The sequence below is a fragment of the Cyprinus carpio genome, chromosome A1 (genome assembly GCF_018340385.1).
Source record: "Cyprinus carpio isolate SPL01 chromosome A1, ASM1834038v1, whole genome shotgun sequence".
In the NCBI taxonomy this organism is placed as follows: domain Eukaryota; kingdom Metazoa; phylum Chordata; class Actinopteri; order Cypriniformes; family Cyprinidae; genus Cyprinus; species Cyprinus carpio.
Window position 1 is genome coordinate 1097632 of NC_056572.1, and position 23604 is coordinate 1121235.

General features: G+C 36.7%; 1 protein-coding gene across 4 annotated transcripts in view; it reads right to left on the minus strand.

Annotated features, from left to right (window-relative positions):
- The window catches only part of LOC109101739 (glutamate receptor 2-like), a 28690-nt gene extending 5487 nt beyond the window's left edge, over positions 1-23203 (minus strand). For 2 of the 4 annotated variants that reach the window (XR_006162892.1, XR_006162900.1), the window contains exons 1-13: positions 22908-23201; positions 22552-22692; positions 10706-10945; positions 9018-9214; positions 8814-8867; positions 7363-7521; positions 7061-7228; positions 6871-6975; positions 5026-5133; positions 4720-4926; positions 4051-4418; positions 3361-3559; positions 224-2206 (exon numbers count right to left, since the gene is read on the minus strand). Coding sequence is in view for 2 of the 4 variants with exons in the window: in XM_042778490.1 (XP_042634424.1) it covers positions 1959-2206; positions 3361-3559; positions 4051-4418; positions 4720-4926; positions 5026-5133; positions 6871-6975; positions 7061-7228; positions 7363-7521; positions 8814-8867; positions 9018-9214; positions 10706-10945; positions 22552-22692; positions 22908-22980 (2267 nt within the window). In the remaining 2 variants the exon portion in view is untranslated. Of the gene's footprint in view, positions 1-223; positions 2207-3360; positions 3560-4050; positions 4419-4719; positions 4927-5025; positions 5134-6870; positions 6976-7060; positions 7229-7362; positions 7522-8813; positions 8868-9017; positions 9215-10705; positions 10946-22551; positions 22693-22907 lie in introns of all 4 variants that reach the window. The other 2 variants (XM_042778490.1, XM_042778550.1) reach the window with 2 other exon arrangements.
- Positions 23204-23604: the final 401 nt, after the last annotated feature.

Consider the following 23604-nt stretch of genomic DNA (forward strand, 5'->3'; position numbering starts at 1 on the left):
GCCCGCCAATGAGCCGTGTACCTCTGGGAATGTCTTTTTTAGGTAGTCTAGATTTCCTTTTGGAGCAGATGTGTCTTTCTGAAAGCTCTAGCTGACCAACCGATGGCGTAATCAAATTTGTAGGTGCTTCAGCTTGTTTCGTGGGGCCACTGGTAGTGCTTCCTGCTCATCTGCATTTTGTTCACTTCATTTTTTACCCATAAGTCCCCAGCAAGGGTCTGACCTTTGACTCCCCGCCTCCGCTGCCGCACTCTCCTTTGTCGTACCACCATTTGTTTTTCAATTTATCCAGAAGCCCCTGCTCGTTCAGTTTTAGCACTGCAAGGTTTACCGCATTTTAAACAAACGATAAAACATACTTGTCAGACAGTATGAGGGGGCGGGGCTGCAATGGGCCACGCCCCCCACAAGTTGCATAGAATGAATGGAACATTGGGTTAGACAATCCATCAATCAATCAATCAATCAAATCAACCAACCAATCAAAATGATGTTAAACAACCCATTAAAATATAAGGTGGTCGAGCTTTAAGAGTTCTTTTTAAACTCAAACTCTTGAGGCAGGAGGCTAGAACAGAGGAGGATCAGTAATAGTATCAGTTATTACACAATCGCACATTCAAATCCTCAAATCAGTTAGCAGAAAACACTTTAAGCGCTGAGGCAAACAAATCTGGTTAGAAGTATCAAGAGTGACAGCATGCATATTTCAAACAGTGCATCATCAAATGCATTCATATTCAAGTTACTGTGTTTTCAGTCTCTGAAACATTCAAAATCCAAGTGCCCAATCACATGCATTGATTATTACTCATTATCAATAAATAGCTTTTGTCATAACACAGTCTGGTTGCAAGAGGCCATTGCTTCAGTCATTAAAAACAGACATGCATTCAATAAAGCAGATACATGTGGCAAACATGAGTAGAATGGGTCATACTAACCACAAAACAAGCATTTTAGAACTTTGGTAGTAAGTGTATAGCTTCAGTTTTTCATTACTACACTATGGTTTGCGTAAAGAGGCTAGAAAGCTATTTGTGGGCAGAAGTAGTTTAACATTTGCTGATGTTTGCTTTATTGAACACATGGCAGTTGATTATCAGCAAGACAGGTGGGGGGAAAAAGGCTTTAGAACATGTAGACTATGGGATAAAACACATCTGAAACCTTCAAGAGTAGACCTGTTAGTTCTAGGAATTATGTTTAGGGCTGTCAAAATTGGAACGATAACAAGCAATTAATTAAATTGTCTAATGCCATTAACATTTTTCACATATCGGCAAACCTGAACCAACAAAATTATTGACAGGGAGAGAGCTTTTCAACTTTACTCGTTTTAGAGATCCACCGATAATCGGGTTTACCGATATTTTTCACATTTAATATTAAGTCAATAAAGTATGTGAAGACTGTTACATTATTTAATTATTGCAGATGCACATATAGCAACGCATTACCAATCTCAGTACTTACAACTTCTTAAAAAAGGAATTGAATGCATGAACCTGATTTTGAAATTATCCGCAATCAAATATTTTCATCTGACAGCCCTGATAATTTTTATATAATCTTAATTCATTGTGCATTTTATGGCGCTCACTCACTTCCTATTAAAAACTTAAAACTTAACTTGTTATTAAGCTTATGTTAAGATAATTACCTATTTGTCTGAGACTACATTTTACTCCATTTTCTACTCCATCATTGGCAGAGAGCACTGGTTGCTAGGTAACCTGCTCGTCAGCTGTCAGCTGGGCTTTTTAAAGCCCTCACTATCGCTGCAGTTGCCTTGGTAACTCTCTACACTGCTGTTTTTGCCTACGGTACTGTTCCTCCCTATACTCAGCACTGCTATTACCTAGTTTACCTCATTTTAAAAGGGGACCCCCGGCCTACATCAGGGTAGGTGGGATACTATAACAACATGGGCCATATTGTTATACTACTCCACCCACCTTAAAGCAGATCCCTTGGGTGTAGCGATGCCGTAGCCTTTAGAGTCAAGGTTCCCTCCGACCTTCATGGTGTCACAGGGCTTGCGTTGCTCGATGTATTCGTTCATAGTGGACTCCAGAAGGTAAGCATATTTGCCTTTGGATTTTCGGACACGCAAAACGCCTTCCACCGTGTTTTTAACAAACACAGAAGGCTCTGCACTCTTCATGTACTGCCACATCTTGTCAAAGAGAGCGATCTTAGATCTCTGTTAAAAGTGAAGACACAAAGATAGAGAGAAAAATGGAGACATTTAGATTCGGGGTAGTGAGGACATGATGGTCAGCAATATTAATGTTTTCATTTTAGATATGAATATCACGAATAGGTCTATGACGTAATTTTTTTGCCTGCATCTAATAATTTATTAAAATAAATTAAAAATGCAATTCAATTCAGCACCTCAGTGATGAACAAGTGTTTAAAATCTAAATTAACATTAATTTGGATTTTATGGGGGATGCAGTCCAAAAATTTTTTAAAATAAATTAAAAATGCAATTCAATTCAGCCTTTATTAAAGGAATAGTTTACCCAAAAAGGAACATTTGCTTTCAGTTTACTCATCTTCATTCTTGTTCTTTCATCAGAAAAGATTTGTAGAAATTAAGCATTCCATCACTTGCTCACCAAGGGATCCTCTGCAGTGAATGGGTGCCGGCAGAATTAGAGTCTAATTTATGGACTTGTTTTTTTTGGGGGTTGAGTTCAAAAAATTTTGGCCACCTTTACGATAGATTTGTTTTCTTACAAAATCTTATTGTGTTGGTGTGGATTACTTGTGATGTTCTTATTCTGACGGCACCCATTCACTGCAGAGGATACACTGCCGAGCAAATGATGCAATGCTACATTTTACCAAATCTGTTCTGATGAAGAAACAAACTCATCTACATCTTGGACGGCCTGAGAGTGAGTAATTTTTTTTTTAGCTAATTAAAATTTTTGGGTGAACTACTCCCTTATGTGCACTGGCATATTTATTATTATTTCATAGAAAAACACAGTGGCACAGTTTTTCTTAAATATTATAAATATTTGAAAAACAATTGTATGCCAAATCAAAGTCAAACAAAATGCAGAAACATTCAGGACTGAGGAGCCTCCTGACCATTTATCAAAATCAATAAGTCTTAAAATATCAGATAATTTGATCTTTTCATGACGCGACAAGGTTAGTTCAAACTCTTCAAAAATTTTAATGTTTTTTATGAATTAATGATTCATTATTGTGTCTTTTAAAACATCTAAAAACATTTTTGAAAATAATTATGTGTGCACTCACATGCATGGCATTTATTTATGATCCAAGGAAAATATGTTAATGTTTTTTTTGTTTTGTTTTTTAAACTGGTCCACTCACCCTAAAGAACTCTTTGGTGGAGCCTGCATCCAATGTCCCATATGCAATCTCAGTCTGTTTGGCCAGGTCTTCAGCACTCTCGATAGGTGACACCATCCTCTCCACAGTGAGAAAGGCAGCCAGGTTAGCCGTGTATGAGGAGATGATGATGAGGGTGAAAAACCACCACACACCACCAACTATACGGCCAGACAACGACCTACACACAGCAAACACAGTCAGCCACACACAAACACCAACATGCTCCACCCACAGAACCAGCATGTTCTTACTGTAATATCCGAAAGAAAAAAAGAAAGAAAAGTAACCCTTTCACTTTGGAGAAAATGGGGAATATGCAGCCGAAACACGGTACCACTCCAAGAGGGCTAGAAACGGTGACCTTGTGCATCTTACTGTTCCCAACCGGGTGAGTGCATGTTCACAGAAGAAATGTTCAACCAAAGTTTAAACCACAACTTTGATAAAACATTTCTCATCCTGTGTTGGCTCTTTCTTCTTACCCATGGAACACTGAAGTTGGGAATTGTATATAAAACTATTTTCAGTGAAACTGGATACGAGGTTAGAGCTGCAGGAGCGTGAACATACAGAAACCACGGCAATGCTGGGAAAACTGTCGATGCACTAAGCCGAAAGCACACCCCACACGCTAGCCAGCTAGCATTAGCACCCACTGCACGCACCAACCTTGGCGAAATATCGCATCCCTGCTGCATAAAAGCGCCCAGAGAAAACCACAGACTATTAAAGATTCCAAATTCGTTCGTAGATTCGCTAGGGCCCAGCTGCCCATCCTCAAACTCCTCAGTGTGCCACTCGTAAGGGCTGAAGCGGCTAACAAGGAAGAGCACGACGCTAACTCCGATGTAGGCGAATACAATGCACATCCAGATCTCGTAGGCCAACGGGTCCAGGAAAGAGAAGACACCCGGCTTGGATTTCTGTGGCTTCTTGATCATAATGGATATGCCCAGACTCATGAAAGGTTTCGAGAAGTCAATCACCTCCTCTCTAACCAGAGTGATGGTAAGAGGAGCTACAGCTATGTCTGCTTTCTGTCAACAGTAAAAAGAAGAGGAATTAGGTGAATGACACACATAGGCCTCCAGGAAATGTTTGACGAAATGCAATAAACTCCTCATTTGCTGCTGTTTATTAATAGTTAGTAAGGTAACTGTTAAGTTTGGGATCTAGAATGTGGTCATGCAGAACAAGACTTAATATGTGCTTTATAAGTACTAATAAACTGTCAATATGCTAGTAATATTCATGCTAATAAACAACTAGTTAATAGTGAGAATTGGTCCCTAAACTAAAGTGTTACCGTGCAATCTGAGTCTATGTTTTACTTCTCACCCCATACACCAGTTCTCCAACCATGCCATTCCAGATTTTGGTCTCAGCATCTCGTGCGCCGTATTTTCCGTCTGCCACAATCCTCAACTGATACTTAAACCCACAATGCTTCGCAATCTCGGCGGCCAGGTCCACACAGTATCCCTCATATCGTTCATTATCGGTGAATAACTCTGCGTTCTTTTTCAGCATTACATATGGTGCCTCCTACAACAAACATGCAGGGAGAAAAAGACGTTGACATTATCTTCGAATGAAGGTGATTTCAATTGCTCTTGATATGAAATATCATGGAATATCTCCTACCAGGATTGTTGTCACAACAACTGTTTTATTCTCCATTCCCATGGTGTCATTAGGGAAAAGGTCAGATTTTGTCACGGCCATTTTGTCCATCTCATTCCAGTAACCAATCTGAGAAAAAGCACACACACAAAAAACAAATAATCAAATATTTACTTTAACAAGTGCTAAAAGTTGGGGTTAGGAATTAATAACCTCACCGAGAACTATTCTTTTTTTAGAGGAACCTAGAGGTTATGGTTTCTAAAGTTTTAAAAATGGATATTTTTCTGATATAAATATATCCCCGGAGCCGTGCAGAGCACTTTTTATGATGGATGGATGCACTTTATTGGACTTCAAAATCTCAACGGCCATTCACTGCCATTATAAAGCTTGGAAGAGCCAGGACAATTTTTAATATAACTCCGATTGTATTCGCCTGAAAGAAGGAAGTCATATACACCAAGGATGGCTTGAGGGTGAGTAAATCATGGGGTAACTTTGGGAATTTTTTGGGGTGAGCTATCCCTTTAAGTGCTCTTTAATGTATTTTTTCCTAAATGTGAATGGAACACTGTACTAAAATACTCTGACAGTGTTTCCTATATCACTATTCAGCAATGGTGCTGTGGTACAACCGAATCAACAGTGCCAAGGAAAAAGAAACGATGTCTGAGCTGAGCTGTCTGCTTGCAGACTTGAATGTGATGAAAGAGAAACATGATGAAAGAGACTGTGTGCAGTGAAATAAGAATAAATTGTCAACACATATTTATATTGCATTGCACCCGCTGACTGCACAAACATCCTTCACAATCAAAGCTGTTCATTAATTACTTTTATGAACTGGTGCTTTGTAATGAATTGCAAAGACTAAAGAATCATTCACAAAAACAGGCTCATCATTTATAAAACTCCACACTACACACTGTATGTATTAATTTATTAACTATCCAGTATTTTATGAAAGCATATTTTTTATTAAGCTTTTAGCTTCTAATGAAAGTGTAGTAATTTCAGATCGGTTAAACACTTTATATCAGTTTATATCTAGTTAGCTAGTAGTTATCTAGTTATCTAGTATCTTGTTCTAATGTTTACAAGACAAATCTATTTTTTAATAAAACCACAGTAAAAAACAGTAATATTGTAAAATATTCTAACAGAGTAAAACAACAGTATATATTTTAAAATGTAATTAATCCCTGCAAAGGCAAAGCTTAATTTCAGCAGCCATTACTCCAGTCTTCAGTGTCACACAATCGTTCAGAAATCATACTTTTATGCTAATATCTCAAGAAACACTGCTGCTTAACAAACATTTGTTATTATTATGAATGTTGAGTAGAAAACTCAAAAGAACAGTGTTTCTTTGAAATAGAAGCTTTTTGTAACAATGTTAAAAGTCTTTACTGTCGCTTTTGATAAAAATTTATCAAAAGTGACAGTAAAGACTTTTAACATTGTTACAATAAGCTTCTATTTTTCCACTCAACATTCATAATAATAACAAGTGTTTGTTATTAATTTGTACATTCAATTGTGTTCTTGCTGAATAAATTACCTACTGACCCCAAAGTTTTTATTGGTAGTGTAGGTAAAGATACACTGAGTTAAGTTCAAATAAATGGTAGTTTGAAAAAAAAAAATATATATATATATATATCTATTAGTATATTATATATATCAAGAAAGTGTTGCTTTAGTTTTTAGTTATTATATAATTATATAACTAATTTTAGGGCAAGGTGCAAGAATCATTATTTGGTATCATTATGTGGTAATGAAATCAGACTCTCTAGTAAGAATCTTTACTATTCCCATCCCAAATACACATACTAAAGTTCTAGATGCAGACTGTGTTACCTTCACAGGGCCGCTGTTTTTCAGCTCCATGACATTGACTGTGTAATTCACTCGTCTGCCATACTGATCGAATTGAATATTTCCCGTCAATCCATCCACTCGCACCTGAACAAACACATGCACACATGTTAAATGTTATAAAGTTCTCACACACAGACAACAGGCACTGTTAATGTGTTGGCAGGGGGACCTGTTTGAGAGCACGCTCTATCTCCACCCCCTGAGCCCACGGCACCGCAGGATTGGCCAGGCAGTCTCCGTTGTTGCCACGGCGACTGATGTCAATCCTCTGTTTATGCAGAAAGCGGAACGCCTCAGTCATTACTTGCACAGCGTCATATGTGAGAGCGGAAGTGTACTGCAAGAGAAAGAAAATTTTGGTGTTTTATTATAGATGAAAACTTCCATAACAAATAGAGACGGTAACTATGTTCAAAACGCTGTCAGCTGCATTTTTATTTCAGCATCATTTAAATATTTGCACTCCTTCACCCTGATTCTGCTGTCTGCTCCAGGGTACTCCTTCTCCTCCAGTGCCTCCCAGCGCTGGTCAAATTTAGCAACAAGCGGGTCATCAAAGTCCACTATCTGAAATCCAGATACATTCGCTCCTCCATACTGAATCTTGGACAAATCTCCATCCACAAAGCCCTGAAACACACACACACACACACACACACACACACACACACACACACACACACACACACACACACACACACACACACACACACACACACACTTTTTAATAACAGAATTTATGCAACATAAAACTGTATGCAATTTTACTGTTAGTATCACAAACAAAAATGCAAAATTACTCATTCTCCCAGACAAAACATACACGCACATTCCGATAACATGCACTATGAAATGCATATTATACACAATCATTAGAATCTGAAATACTATAAAATTCCTTAAAAAAAGATAATGGGAATTCTGTCATTATTCACTCACAATACACCATATGACCTTTCATCCATATAAACCAAAAGAGATGCTTGGCAGTATGTCCAAGTTGCTCTTTTCCACACAACAAAAGCAATTAGGGATTAGCTTTTTAGCAAATTATATCTTAAATTTTGTTCTGCTCCACATGCAAAAAAAAATAATAAATAAAAAATAGCAGTTTATAGTGCCATAAAAACTTGAATAAAAAATGAAAATTCTGGGAATAAAGTCTTAACTTTAGAAAAATAAATTTTAAAAAAATTTTTTTTTAAAAGTCATAATATTGTGTAAACAAATTTAGAAATATTTAAAGAAAAAGAATCACATTATTAAGAAAAATACTGTGTTTATTACAGTAGGAATAGGCTGAGCTTCTGCAATGCAGGAAACCTTACAGTACATATACAGGATAGGATTTACCAACAAAGCAGTTCTTGGTTTTCTGGAGCATCAGCACTGGTCAATCAATCAATAGTATAGTAGTTATGTAGGAAAATTAATTTATTCAGGAGAAAAAACCTGACAGACATTCAGGAAATTGCTTCTTGCAATCTGAAACTGCATCTAATGGTTGACTCCACTCTGATGTTTTTTACTTATGACCTAATTATCATAGCTAATATTACGCTATTAATTTCATAATGATACAACTCAATTCTCATCATTTTGACTTTATTCTCAAAACATTACAACTTCATTTCTGAAATGTGATTATTCTGGCAAAAGGCCAATTATAAGGGTTTTTTTGTGGCACTACAAAGCTACTTGGAATATATTGCATTAACCATATTAGCCACCTTTCTGGTGCTTTTGAAGCTTTACAACTCTTGATCACTGTATAAATTTGTTGTGTGCTAAAAATTACAAAAATGTTCTCCATGGAACAAAGATTGTCATTTGTATTTGGAATAAAAAAGGGTGAGTAAATAATGACAAAATGATTATTTTTGGATGAATTGTTTCTCAAAACTCGATCGTTGTCAACTTACAAAATTCGCAATGATGTAATGATATCCTTTCACATGTCGACCGATCGTAATCACTGAGGAGAAGCAGGCAAAAAAATCATTCACAAGAGAGATTTAATTAAAGCGTCACATAATAAATGTTAAAGGTGTACGCAGTACATCATACTTTAACTACATTCCTGACCTTACACGTGTGCTGTAATGTGTTTTTAGTACGTCATTCACCTGCTCCATAATGTCCTTGACTTTGTCCTGTTCACAGTCTAAAATGACTCTCCTCTCTTTTTTGTTCTCCAGGTCCTGAAAGAGGGAGCGATATGCCTCGTCCTTCCACTCATCCTTCAGGTTTCCGACGTTTATAGCTGTTACCTGCCATTTCCTCTCTGCCGCTGTGTCCAGCACTGCCTGCAGGGTAGACAGACCTACACAGAGAGACACACAGCAGTGTGCATGTGAGCGCTTCACATCAAATGTCTGCATCACGTTTTTCATCAATCTGCTCAAGCTTTAATTACCTTCCTAAAGTGTAACTGCTACTAGCTTCACTGTGTCTTTTTAAATGAGATTCAATCTCAATTATGGCCACTCTCTGTTTTAACCACTGTTCTACTTTAATCAACGGCTACTCCATAATTACGCCCAGAGACCTTGATATCAGGAGTCTTTTTATTGCTCTTGAAGGCCCCTTGGGACACTTTTTCTCCTTCATTTATCATTTCTCCTCCTCGCTCTCTTTATTTCAGCGTTCTCGCTTTTGGTCATCTGGCCTTTCATACTCCTCTTCTCTTAAGCCTCCCTCTTTACTGCACATCTCTCTATCTCTCTCGCTTGATTTCATATCTAGGTCTTGGGGGAGAGATTAATTTTGCCGCCTCAAACCAGAGATGCAGCACATAACGGACACTCCAGTCAACATTCAGAAAGCATTCAGCTAACAAAGTCATAATAACTGAAATTCTGAGACTGCCTAAACATTTTAGGAAAGAGCTTACAGAATAAATCCAAGACTGAGTTACGATATTGTGATATTATTTAGCCTTAATAAGCGCAATAGCAATAAAGTAATAATACAATCCCTTAGTAATAATAATAATTCTCCAGTAATAAAGCTGGATTGCAGTAACAACTGGAAAAGCCATGAAAATTCATTTTTTTAAAAGATGTGGGAAACATTTTAATTAATAAAACACAGAGTTTCATAATCATTTTTAAATCACAATCCCAAAACAATCAAGCTTTATATCAATCCACTGAATCACATTGCAAAAATTGGCACTCTCATACTAGACAAGAAAGGATTGTGAAACAACTCATGAGGAAAATTAATGGCCAAATAAAAATTAGAGCATTGACGATGTTACTTCAATTTATATATTCAATATATTGCCCAGCTGTAATGTAATTATGCAATAAACAATAACACCGTGTCCTAACCAGCTGTGACTATGACAAGTGACTAGAGAAACTTGTCATTTGCTTTGTTTCTAATTTTGTGTTATCATATTTCACATAACAGTGCATTACACATTAAATATTATCTGATTGGCAATGACCGTATCATGATGCACAGCAGTTTTACATTCAGTTTGGACAATTAAATTGCTTGTCAAGAGAAACTAGTCTAAATAAATAAATGACAGACGGAACTTCAATTAAATAATTAAAAGATCTATAAATAGAGAGAGAGAGAGAGAGAGAGAGAGAGAGAGAGAGAGACTGTAATGTGCTTGTCTGGAAGCACTCCCAACTCTTTCTCCAAGAGGCATTTCACCACAAAGTAATAGGACTATTGATTGAATTCTCTGGTGTATGTGTGTTTATGTGTGTGTGCAAGCAGCTCTGACAGAGCCTTGGCTGAGAAAAAAAGATAAAGGATGCATACATTTCTCAAAAGACAGAGAGAGAGTGTTTACCTCTGTCGCTGTCATACAGATAGGCAAACTTCTCCCACTTGTAATACTCCACCAGACTGATGAGAGGCCCTTTGATATCAGGCCTCATCTGCAGAACAAACTGGTTAAGTCCATCAGCTGGAAAACTGGGCGTGATGAAGGACACGTGCAGCGTCTCGCAGAACGACGTGATGGTGTTCACTGACTTCTTATCATAGAAGCCAAAGATGGCATACACTCCTCTAGAAAACTGGGAGCAAACTGAAAACAAAAAAAGAAAGACAGTAATATACAGTAACTAAATGTTTTAAGATAACAAGATATTAAATTTCTAGTTGATACAAATAAACGCCAGATATTACAATTATACAATTACATAACATGAAATTTAATTTCATCTCAACTTTAAGTGAGCATTAAATGATGCCAATGGTAATCTAAATGCAAAATGGGGGAAATTAGCATTCCCAATTAAATATACAGTGTCACAATTAAAAATAAAATAAAAAATACACATAATTTATAAAAACAAATACTTCGAAATCGGCCAATAATAGTGTAACAATAATTAAATTATGGGTAGTAGAGCTGGGCACCATTGTGACCAAAATATTGGTTTGCAGTTTTATTTTTACTGTATATTCAAAGCAAAAATTGTATATAACTATCTTACATTAGAAATAACCATGTGAGAGTGAGTTAAAAACAAATGAATGCTTCTGCACAAATAAAAGGTACTTCTCAGTTGACTATTTCCTCTTTTTACTTCTCTTTTTACAGCAAACAAAAAACAATTATTACTAACAAATTAATTGAAGGAGGAACATATGAAGTCATGGAAAAATTGTTTTAAAATCATTGCAATATGTCAGCATTAGTTTGCAACCAATACGTCATGTTAAACTCTTCTGTATTTTCAATGCTTCTTTGTTGCAGTCCTGCCCACCAATAGCCATGCAAATATATTGGTATTGAAAAACTGGATGGCAAAATACTTTTTTTACTGTCCCAATACAGTATATTCATCATTTTACACATCCTTATTGGTGATTAACTATTTGCTTGTATGGCAATGTAGTAAAGTAACATAATTGTGCAGCCCTGAGAAAAAATATATGGAAAAAGTGTCATACATATAGACTAAGGAAAGTGATGCACTTCATAATACTCAAGATTAAACTTTTCAGGACTCACCACTGACTGACACTCAAATATTTAAAGGCGTCATATGATGCGATTTCAATTTTTCTTTCTCGTTGGGAGTATTATAAACTCTTGGTGCATAAAGAAGATCTGTAAAGTTGCAAAGACTAAAGTCTTAAATCCAAAGAGATATTCTTTATCAAAGTTAAGACTCTGCCACGCCCCCCTAAAACAGCTCATTCAAACATGCCCCCACATCTCTACGTCACTATGTGGAAATATTTGCATAATGCCGTCCAAATGTTCACACAAAGAAAGAAGGTGTGGTTTTAGTAACCACAGTAATTGTTTCAGTAATTTGGCCTTCCAAAAGTAGATGCATTTAGGAATCTTTAAGATTACTTACAACAGAACAGCAACACATTTTATGGACGATCGTTTCGTGAACCTAGGAGAGGAGGTCATTCTGATTTTGCTACGACAATCTGGCTCTTCTGAATCAGCTACTGTAAGTATGTTATTAGTTTAAGTATTTGCGTTGCGTGCGTGTGTGTGTGTGTGTGTGTGTGTGTGTGTGTGAGCGAGAGAGAGAGAGAGAAAGAGAGAGACAGGGTCACACAGTGGAGTCGGCTGTCTTAACCGTCCGTGGCTTGTGTACTGCAAACACATACGAGCTTCATCACTGTGTCTGTCACGCAACTCTGTTCCTCTTTTGGGCTTGAACTAATGGTAAAACTAAGGAGATTATAAACTGTCTTTACATTTATTTTGAAAGATTATGGAAAGGGGCGTTATATTTCCAACGCGTGCTTGCAGTGATCAGCTAATCACAATGCACTGGGTCAGTTGGCCAATCAGAGCAGACTATGCTTGTCAGAAAGAGGGACTTTGTAGGTCCCTCCTTCTGACAAAACGATGCGTTTGAGAGAGGCGGGGCATAGATGACCTACAATAATGTACAGTGTTTGAAAAATAATGTGTTTTTTGAACACTAAAGCAACTCAACATATTCTATTACACCAAATACACCAAATAATAATCTTTTAAAAAGCATCATATGACACCTTTAACTTACAAATGTAACCTCTTTTTAACTGCTGAAAGTGGTAAGCTCCTTGTCACTGGTGTGAGGTCAGTTCTCTCCTTCTAAACTTTGGAAGAGGACTGAAGAGCTGAATCAGTGGCTGTAATTCTGTTGCTTGATAGACTAGTCTGAGAGAATTGCGCTTAATGTGATCTGAGAATGTGTGACTGAGCATTGAAGAGAAAGAAATGGATTCGAGATGGAGATGACGTCCACTCCTAAAGCCAGCCTGGCTTTTTAAACACAATAAATCTATGCAAACATGATATACACACTAACTCAAGCCACTGCCAACAACCTAAAGTATTTAGTCTGGAGTCTCTTATTTTGACAGAAGCCACTAAATGATCTACACTCTAACCAATAAGACAGAAATCAATTGGAGATTTAAGTGTGTTTACTTGCACTCTGAAAGTTCAATTTCAGTCAGACTAAAGCAATAAATCATCTTTTTAAAATGTCATGAAATCTTTTTAGTCCAACTGAAATCATGCTAGTGTAGTGTTATTTCAAAGTCAGGCTGATAGATCTACAGTATATAATAAGATTGAGGCTTTGTCCAGCATGTATACGGTACATGTTAATCAGATAAAAACCTCAGCATTGTGCATAAATCCTTTCAATATATTTAAAATATGTATACTTGGACAGACAAATGGACGCTACGCAAAAGCCTGCTGTATAAGCTTGACTATAACTGCACATGTAACTCCATTTTGGAGAAGGACGGTTGATCTAGTAGTTTTATAGAAACAAAATTATCATCGTACATAAAATTGATAAACATTAAACCCTGAGCTGACCTTATCATACTATAATCTAGTTAATACACAGTACTCAGATATTTCTGATAAAAGCCAGCCACTGCATCTCAAACATATCAAGATCATACACATATACCAAAGTGTATCAGCATTGTGAACAACATAAAGACCTGACATTTAAAATAAGAAATAAATCTGAAAGTGTATTAATGTCAATGTATTTCTTTCTTTTTTGGTATTGGTAACAACAAGAATACTCTCTGTAAAAATTCTTCTGGGCAAAGACGACCCTCTACAGTCAGATTTTATTAGCCAATGGCATTTGCCGTCAGTGACATAAAACCTGGGGTGATGCGCAAGATTATGAATCTTCAATACAAGCACAATATTGTACAATTGTATAATTCAGGGCCTGAAATAAATAATAAATAATGCTCCTGCACAATTAAACTAAATCTGTTATGGATAATGCAATTAAAGTTAAATGTGAAAATAAATGAAGTGTAGATCTGCTAATGTTCTTTTTAAGCGTATTTGCAGCATTGAGCATTATAACCAATCACACACATTTCTGTTGAGCTTATGAATACAATGACCAATCAGAGCACTATTCAGTGTGCATGTTCATCTTCATTCTCTCAAATTCTCTCATCACAAACAACAAAGTGCAGTTGTTGTAACATGCATTTTAGCGAGAACACATGTAGAGATGGCTTAAAGTGGCTTAATGTTGATAGAATTTTATTGGTAACAGTCTATAGTATTCTGATTGATTGATGTAATTGATTAAAATTAGGTACTGGACATGAAAGATAACAAATTAATAAGGTAATTATAAAAAATGCCCTTGAAAATCAGTTCAAGGGGGCTATTATTGCCCCTAATAGAAAAGTTAAACTCTGACACTGGTATAATTAGTCATTAAATACTGACCAGCAATCTGAATATTAGACACACACACACACACACATAGGTTATATATACTGTTTTTTATGTGTTCTTCTTTGGGTATTTCATGTGCATATTTACAGTATGTGTGCTCATTGAACTATGAAACATATTCATAATCCATGCTGCAACTTGTGCTCACACAGAGCGATCTGCAGACAGTCTGCATGCAGAGGGAAAGCTAAATATGAGACTTTGATCAGCAGTCACATGGAACAGTAGAGAGAGTCTGAGCTGGCACTGCCACACATCAGGGCTTATGGGATATGGCTGTGTGTGAATGGGGCCGCACACATACATGCTCTGGGGATTCATTTGTGTGTCAATCGCTCTAGCTGTCTAAACGTGTTGTCAGTACAGTAGGGAATTGCAGTCTGGCAGTTTTTATGCCATATTCATAGTGGGAATCGTGACCAGAAAACAATGTTCTTCCAGTATATTCTTCCACTATAATCAAAAGGATAAGTAATAACTACAAATATTTTAAACAAACTCATTCTACACTCTAAAAAAGCAGGTTTTCCACACATAGTAACAGTTATATTTGGAAGCATATCGTCCTGAACAACCATTTTATGCTAAAATGATTATTTGTGTTAAAGGATTCACCTTCTCATTTTTTAAATCTGTCAAAAAATCTTTTCAAAGCCACTTTATTATTGATTTTATGGAGCTCAAACTATTTTTAACAGAACATGTAAATGTGACCAGATTTGTTCAGTTAAGGATACTTTTTAAAGTTAATGACAGAAATATTGAATTGCTATCCATTGACTTTTTCCTTTTGATATGTGAAGGGCTCTAATACTGTCCATTCAGAATGGCTACTTTTGGCCTTCATAAACTTTACTGGTTTTATGTAAACACGTAGAACAGATGCACTGTGACTCTAAAATCATTTGTGTATTTCTATTCAGACAGATGAGAAATTAAGAAACATGGACATTGAGACATAGAGGACTGTGATGATATTTCACTAGAACTTAATTACATTTATTTCTATTTTGTGTTTTATTTCTTCATGTATTTATTCATGTTCAGTCTCTTTATGTATTTTTTGTTGTTCAGTTTTGATCGAGAACTATCAATTTCTCATGCCATAAAAAATAAAAGTTCCTAACTGACACAACTTGCTGTCTGTTGTTGTTGTTGTTGTTTTATGGAAAACCCATAATAGAGGCTACAAGGTATTATAAGAAGTAGACAGAGGGGTTAGTTGAAAATAAACTATTATTAAAACAATAGTTTCCTTTATAAGACCATTAAAGTTCTTCATAGCACTTTCAAAGCATGATTCTTTAGGAAACTTTATTAAAAGGGTTTTATTTAGCACCAAAAATGGTTCTGCTGTTGTTACAAGCCAAGTAACCCTTATCTGGTACTGTTTAGAACCATTTTTCTTAAAAGTGCATAGCATTAGTTCTAATGCAAAAAGAAAAATTGTTGTAGTTTTATGGATTTTCAGATTAATGACAAAGAAGGTAAACTCTGTCAACTAATTGGATCTGTCAGCAGTTATTGGCATAAACATTAAAGTCAACTGACAAGACAAGCCTATCCGTCAATCTGTGCTAATCAGAAATCATACGTGTTTCTGCATTTGGCCTTGAACGAGGGAGAGATGCACCCACATTTGCATTTGGTCCAGGGCATATCACTTATCACTCCTGTCATTTATCATCTGAATATGCAAATTTTACTGAGACTTTATGACAGAAAATGGGATTTGCTAAAGCTGCAAAGTCTCCTCATAAGTTCAGTGTGAATATTTCATGAACATCACACATAAACGCACACTACATCACAATGAAACTGCAATCGAATGTGATAGTAAATTGTGGTTTCACAGTTCACTTCACTTTGTCTTTGATTTGGGAGAATTTCCCAAGCCAGAGGATTCCTGCGTTGCGTGTTCTTGCATTTACACACATACCGTAATGAGAATGTGACATCACAACATGACATCTTCTTATTTGTCTGTAAGTGCACCTGGGAAACTCATACTTCAGATTTGGTTATTCGTTCTTACAATGCCACACATTCAAGTCAGAAAAATAACAAAACAAAACAAAATGTGACCCTGGAGCACAAAACCAGTCTCAAGTCACTGGGGTGTATTTGTAGCAATAGCCAAAAATACATTGTGTGGGTTAAAATTATAGATTTTGCTTTTATGTCAAAAATCATTAGGATATTAAAGGTGATTTTCTCAGTATTTCGATTTTTTTGCACCCTCAGATTCCAGATATTCAAATAGTTATATCTCAGCCGAATATTGTCCTATCATAACAAATAGTCCTGATCAAATAGTACATCATCAGCAATGTTGTGAACTTGCACTATTAATGTACTATTACTGAGCTAAACTGTATCAACACTCAACTGACTTGAGCTGAAAAATTACACTATTATCTTCCGTAGATATTCTTTTTAGTTGAGTTCAATTCATAATTAATGAACTTTGCACCATTCACACTGTTACTGAACCAAATTTAATTAACAATGAACTAACAGCTAAAAAAAGACACTATTGTCTTTTAGAGCTTTTAGAGATGGCACATCAATTGAATAACATATCAGTGCACCATGTTGTGACATTGCAACCATGCACAAATATCTGCTCATGTCACAACCCTTGATAACAGGCTCACCTCTTAATAACAATGACATTATGCCTTTTCGCCCACTTCCTTATAATCTCACTTTTGACTGATTGATGGCCTCATCATCTTTAACCTTCAAAAACATGTTTCCTCTGTAATGATCAGGTTTATATTCTTGCAGGCACACACACATTAATGAGTTTAACCGTACTTTTCCCTGCAGAGCACCAAATCATAATGTCACATACACATTCCTCATTGAAATGTCGACTGTGTTCTCCTGATTAACTAATACTTTAAATGAACCCTGCTTTACTTGACCCCTCTTTCTCTCTTTCTATTCCTCAAGGTGATTGCAGATTGTTGGGATTGAGGAACTGTCAGTAAAGGAGAGAAAATACTCAGTCACTTGTTTTTCATCCTGTCTTCAGCACTAAATCCTACACACCCCCTTTTGGACACACTGATGTGAATATCTTTAATATAGCGCCCGCACACACACACACACACACACACACACACACCATCATCATACTGCCTTCAACATGCTGGTGGTTGACTGTGCATGTGAAATGGACAGATTCAGATCAGAAGCGACTGTTCTTATTATATATATGAGAGCAGAAACTGCCATTTTGGTGTGTTTTATGTATTTGTATTTCATAGATACAATGTAAATTGAATAGAAAAATATTTTACCTATATTTAAATGTATATTTTTCACAGTATAAATTGCGTACCTCACAAGAACATCATTATATTTGGGTGTCTGTGACATCAAAAAGTTTTAAAAACCCTCGTTTAAATAACTGAAATGGGAAAAGTGACATCTGAAAAATTCAATTCCGCTTAAAAATTTGGCGTCTGCAAGATTTTTTAAAGATTTTGAAAGTCTATTATGCTCACCAAGGCTGTATTTATCTGGTCACAGTAAAAGAGTAATATTTTAATTGTTTTGTATTTTAATATATTTTCGAATGCAATTTATTCCTATGATATAAAGCTGAATTTTCAGCATCATTACTCCAGTCTTCAGCGTCACATGACCCTTCAGAAATCATTCTAATATGCAGATTTGTTGCTCAGGAAACATTTCTGATTATTATCAAATTGAAAACAGTTGCACTGCTTAATATTTTTTTGCAAACCCTGATACTCAAATATTTTGTTTCATTATATATTTATTATTGTTACTTGTGAAAAATAAAAAGTAAATAAAAGCAGTTATGTACAGTCAGCCTGTCATTATTGAAAAAAGACCCTGACATGGTGGTCTTGTATCATCCTGAAATTGTTTATTTTTCAATAATAACTGGCTGACTGCACATAAATGCCCTTGAAATATTACTTTTGAGTTGAAAAATGTATATATTATAATGTTAGAATGTGACAAGAAATGAATTTAGTTACCTGTCAAAACAGACAGATAAGTTAGCATTGAAGGGGGGGGGTTGGGGGGGCCTGCCAACATTAACAGACCAGGGGTGCATTTCCCAAAACCATAGTTGCTAACCTGTTGAAGGTTGGCAATGGGAAATTGCATTGCAACCAACAAAGTTGCTAACTTAGTTTTGGGAAACGCACCCCAGAGCCATGGTGTGTTCGATTGTTGGTGCATCACAGTAAGAGCTGTTGTTGTTTGGTGATAGCATCTCATAACTGGCAGCAAGCTGGAGGCGTTGTATGCTCAGCGTTAACATTAATGTGTTATTCAGCCTAACTACTGAAGAGAAGCTGCTGGATTCCAGGAACACAAACTCTAATATCATCAAGGAATATACATAAGCAAGTGGGAATATCCAAAAACAATCATGCTATTTAAAATCTTTGAACAGAACAACAGAGACTGCTGCACACCAAAGAATAGGATACAACATATAACAGCAAAAACAATGCTGGACTTTCTAGAGCACATAACCGTCAATAGACTCGGATGGGTCTCAAATGAGTCTCTGCAACCACCTCAAGGTTTCAAACAAATGATAACAGAGGGTGTGTTACAGCATTAATGTGCTTTTTGCTATGGCAGAGCATAAACTGTCTAAAAAGTCAGCTTTTCTGGCAGAGTAATTCTTATCGTAATGTTTATATCATTCAGAGAAAATCCTGCTCAATGCCATTTATGTATCTGCATCAATGGCATGCAGTGGTCCTCACACTTTCTTTTTATGTTTTTTTTTTCTTTAATAAATAAAATGTTGTTACATTTAATGTTGTCATTTTCCTGCTTGAATAAACATTAGAAAATACAGTTCATTCTTTTATTTTTTACATTTACAATGTAATTATTGTTCTAATTATTCAAATCAAGTATAAATCTAATCAAGTGTTTTTAAGAATCTTTCATTTATTCCAAAATAATAACTCAAGGCAGTAACAATTCAAACAACATATTTTATTTGTGAACTGATGTTCTGCTGTTCTTTTTAATAGTATTTTTGGATCATTAGTCATCAAAGCTTGGTAAACACTGGTCATAGACACTGATGTACCTTTAATTTCACCAAGCTCATGTTTTATCTGTTGTGATATCTAAGTGGGCGAGTTGTTTACTTATTTTTTAAATTAGTCTTCCCACTTACACCATCATTTTGTTCATTCAGACTGATTTGTGAATGCGGAACATGCACAAAAACAAGAGGCGGGATTTATCACATGAACCAATCCTAGTGCAACAGAGGCATTGCCTCATCTCACATCATATTTTTGCAACATTTGCTTTGTTTTATTTGGTCACACTTTAGTTTAGGGACCAATTCTCCCTAACATCTGCCTCAATATACTTCTAATTTGCTGCTTATTAATATTTAGTAAGGTAATTGTGAAGTGTACTGTAGATATGGGGTAGGATTAAGGGATTTAAATATGGTCATGCAGAATAATATGTGCTTTATAAGTAATTCTAAACATATGCATGCTAATAAACAAATTGTTAATAGTGAGAACTGGTCCCTAAACTAAAGTGTTACCTTTTACTTTTGCACTATGAATTATTTATTATCCAATTTTTTAAGGGGGCATTTCTTTCACTTGCCTTCTCAGAGGAAATGCCCCTATGGGTAAATGCAACAGCAAAGGAAATTCCTTCTATGCAGTAAACATACAACATTATGTAGGTCTAGGCATGTTTGTATACAGTACGACAAAATAATATGCCTACTCTACATGTCCTATATCTGCAAGCCCAAAGCAGTAAACACAACTCCCCATTCCTCACACCTTCTTACAATCAAATGCCTAAGCAATTTTCAAAATGTTATGTACGTGCACCCTGCAGTATTATTGAGATTTTCCGTGCATGATTTATGTATGTGTGGGACAGGTATGTGGGGGTGGGCAGGCCATTCCCATGAATCAGCAGTAGTTCAGGCTATTGACAGACACAGACTTGTCGCAGTGAAGCTCACATCACAAAGCATCAGTGTTTAACATCAAAAGCAGCCATACAGACTGAGAGACGACTCATTCAGGTTAATGGATTGGGTGAAAACTACACTAAAGAGGCCAAGCCAAGTGTCTCCACAGCCCATTCAGGTCTGTGCGCATCTTGTCTTCAGAGACCTCATTCAAGCAATGTGTTTGTTTGCTGGTGTAAAACATTCAAATTGTCATGCATTTGCATAGATTTCTATTATGAAACTGTTACGCAAAAGGTAATTTAATATATCTATAAAATATTAATTATTCCTCAAAAGCCTGCTTATTAGATTGCAGAGTAGTGGTGGAAGATCTAAATTATTTCTGTGAATCGGTTCTTACGAACAGTTTGTTTCAAAGCATACAGTAGTTTAAAAATGATTTAATTATTCACATGCATCAAGACATAGTGGATTCTGACATTTTGATGTGACATATAATAAAAATGCACCTAAACATTTTTTAAAATATGCATGTAGCAAATACATATTGCGGTTTATTATGTTGTTTTCCCCTCGGTTCAGTCTGTTGCATGCACGATTCAGTTCATAAAACCGTGAATGCATTTACATAAATTTATATAAAACTTAAATGCATTTATAGAATTATAAATAGTGATGGGAGAGCTGACTCATTTCTGTGACTCGGTTTGAGAACAGTTTGTTCTTTAAGTGTTTCAAAAAATTATTAAATTGTTCATTTTATATTATATATATTTTATTATAAATGCTCTGAAACATTTTTTACAAATTGTATGTAGCACATACATAATGTACTGATGTTTACGTTTTTTCCCAGTATGGTCTGTTGTAGATATGATTCAGCACTTCAAATCTCAAAGAGTTTTATTTGTTACATTTTTATAATTCGGCCAAACAAGTTATTTCTCACCCCGTCAAATGCTCACTCATTCGTTCTCATTGGCTTTTTAGGAATCGAACTTGTTGGAAAGAGACCGTTCTCAGTTCAGCGAATCAGTGAGTTGTTGACTCGATTCAGTCTGATTCGTGAATGAATCGTTCAGGCCTGCTTTGTGAATCCATTGAACAGGGCTGACTGCAACGTGTCTGGAGGACGTGTAAAAAGCCAGCAATTTTAAAGAATCTTCTAAACCCTTTACATTGAAACAAACTCACACGCACTAATAATTAATCACATTTTTGAATCATAAAGCGTTTCATCCCTCAGCACTGCTCTTCAGATGTAAGATGCGTGGGGGAGGGAAGCGCGCGAGGTCCATTTTTACGCCCTCGTGCCTCGCTTGTCACAAACCCTTGAATTATATACATAGAAAAATAAAATAAAGTGAAATTCGACCTAAAACATTGGATTACGACAAAGGACACTTAGATACTTTCGAGGGAGGCAACCTGCTGTTTCATCTGCCATCGAATTGTGCAGATGCTGCTGAAACGGGGCCATCTCCTCCTCTCCTCCTCCGTTACTGTGGAAACCATCATCATGCTGCTCCCGCGAATGCCAATTATCACATCCCCCAAAAACCCAGTTTACATAACCACCATCTTCCCAACGCATAGTTTGCTCACCTAGACAGCCAGAACCAAAATGTGTCACAGTTGAGACTCATTAGAAGCAAAGGGCTTGAATGATAAACCAACATCCAGCCCCCGGTCCTTTCAAGGGTTGCGTAAACGGACAGCACACCAGCGTTAATAATAGAACATTTGTAAGCAGGCGAATAGGAATAACACACAGAACCTGCCATAAAGGCTCCTGTAATATTTAACGCAGCATGACTGGAGGATGAATGAATAATAGGGAGGGAATCTAGCCGCCTTATATATGATCACACATGTGCATGGGTAGACTAATTCATAACAGCATCCAGATTAGAATATATAAGAAATAAATTAGCTCAAGTGGGGAAAAAACTCCATATTGACTTACAGCAGTTAGTTATGGCGAAGCTGTTAGCCACCTCCAGGTTATCAATGTGAGGAGTGAGGCGGAATTCGGTCGTGCCGAACTGAACCATTCCGATCCGAAACGCGCTGTATTCTTGATCTGCTCCTCTGGGGAACAGGCCACCTGAGATAATAATACATTAAAACATGATTCAAAATTAAATCATGAGAATAATCTCGTCTCGTATTCCAAAATTAGACATTCTATACCGCTTTACCACGAAAATCTGGCACATAAGAAAAAAAAGACATTTGGTATGTAATTTCTGTTATCAGTCGTATCAAGTCGAAATTTTGATGCCTGTGGTCTAAAGGCGCAGACAGGTGAAGTGCGCTCACCGATTTGGACGCTTGGAGATCCGCCGAGCGCCAGTCCCCATAACGCGGGGAAGAGGAGACCCGACAAAATCATCGTCTTCTGCTTATCCCCGCGCACGCATCCACCAAACGCGCACTGTTCACAAAACAGCGAGTCGACACATGTTAAAATTGTTACACGGTTGAAACGCAGCTGCTCTCGTTAGACCGCGGTGCTGGTGAGCGAAAGAGCGGGCGCGATGATGCGGGAGTCTTGCCCTCCTCCTTTGCGGCTCCGTCCCTGAGAATCGTTTCAACTCGGCGGACACGGTAAGAATACTGATGAAGACGAAAAAAGCCGAGCGGAGCCGAAGCTGCTCCTGCTTTGAACGCGCGCAGAGAGAGGCGCGCGCTCGCGCTGGGACACTGGCTCAGCTGCTTTGGGTAATAGGATTGCGATTTAGCGATCTTTTTCATTAGTGTAATATATGTCGCATGATTTCTTATGGTTATGAATTTATTGAATTAGAAAAAGCCTTATGTGTTGTCCAGAGTCAAGAGTGGTGACAGATGTTCTCCTGTAATCCAATAGGTTTGGGCTCCCCATCTTCTGAAATACATGTAATGAACAGCTTAACCACCTTCACCCGGACTAATCAATAACTGACATACACCCCTTACACATATCACTATCTAAAATGGGCTCATTTTTTCAGACCAAAGACCTTTTGGTGGGTAA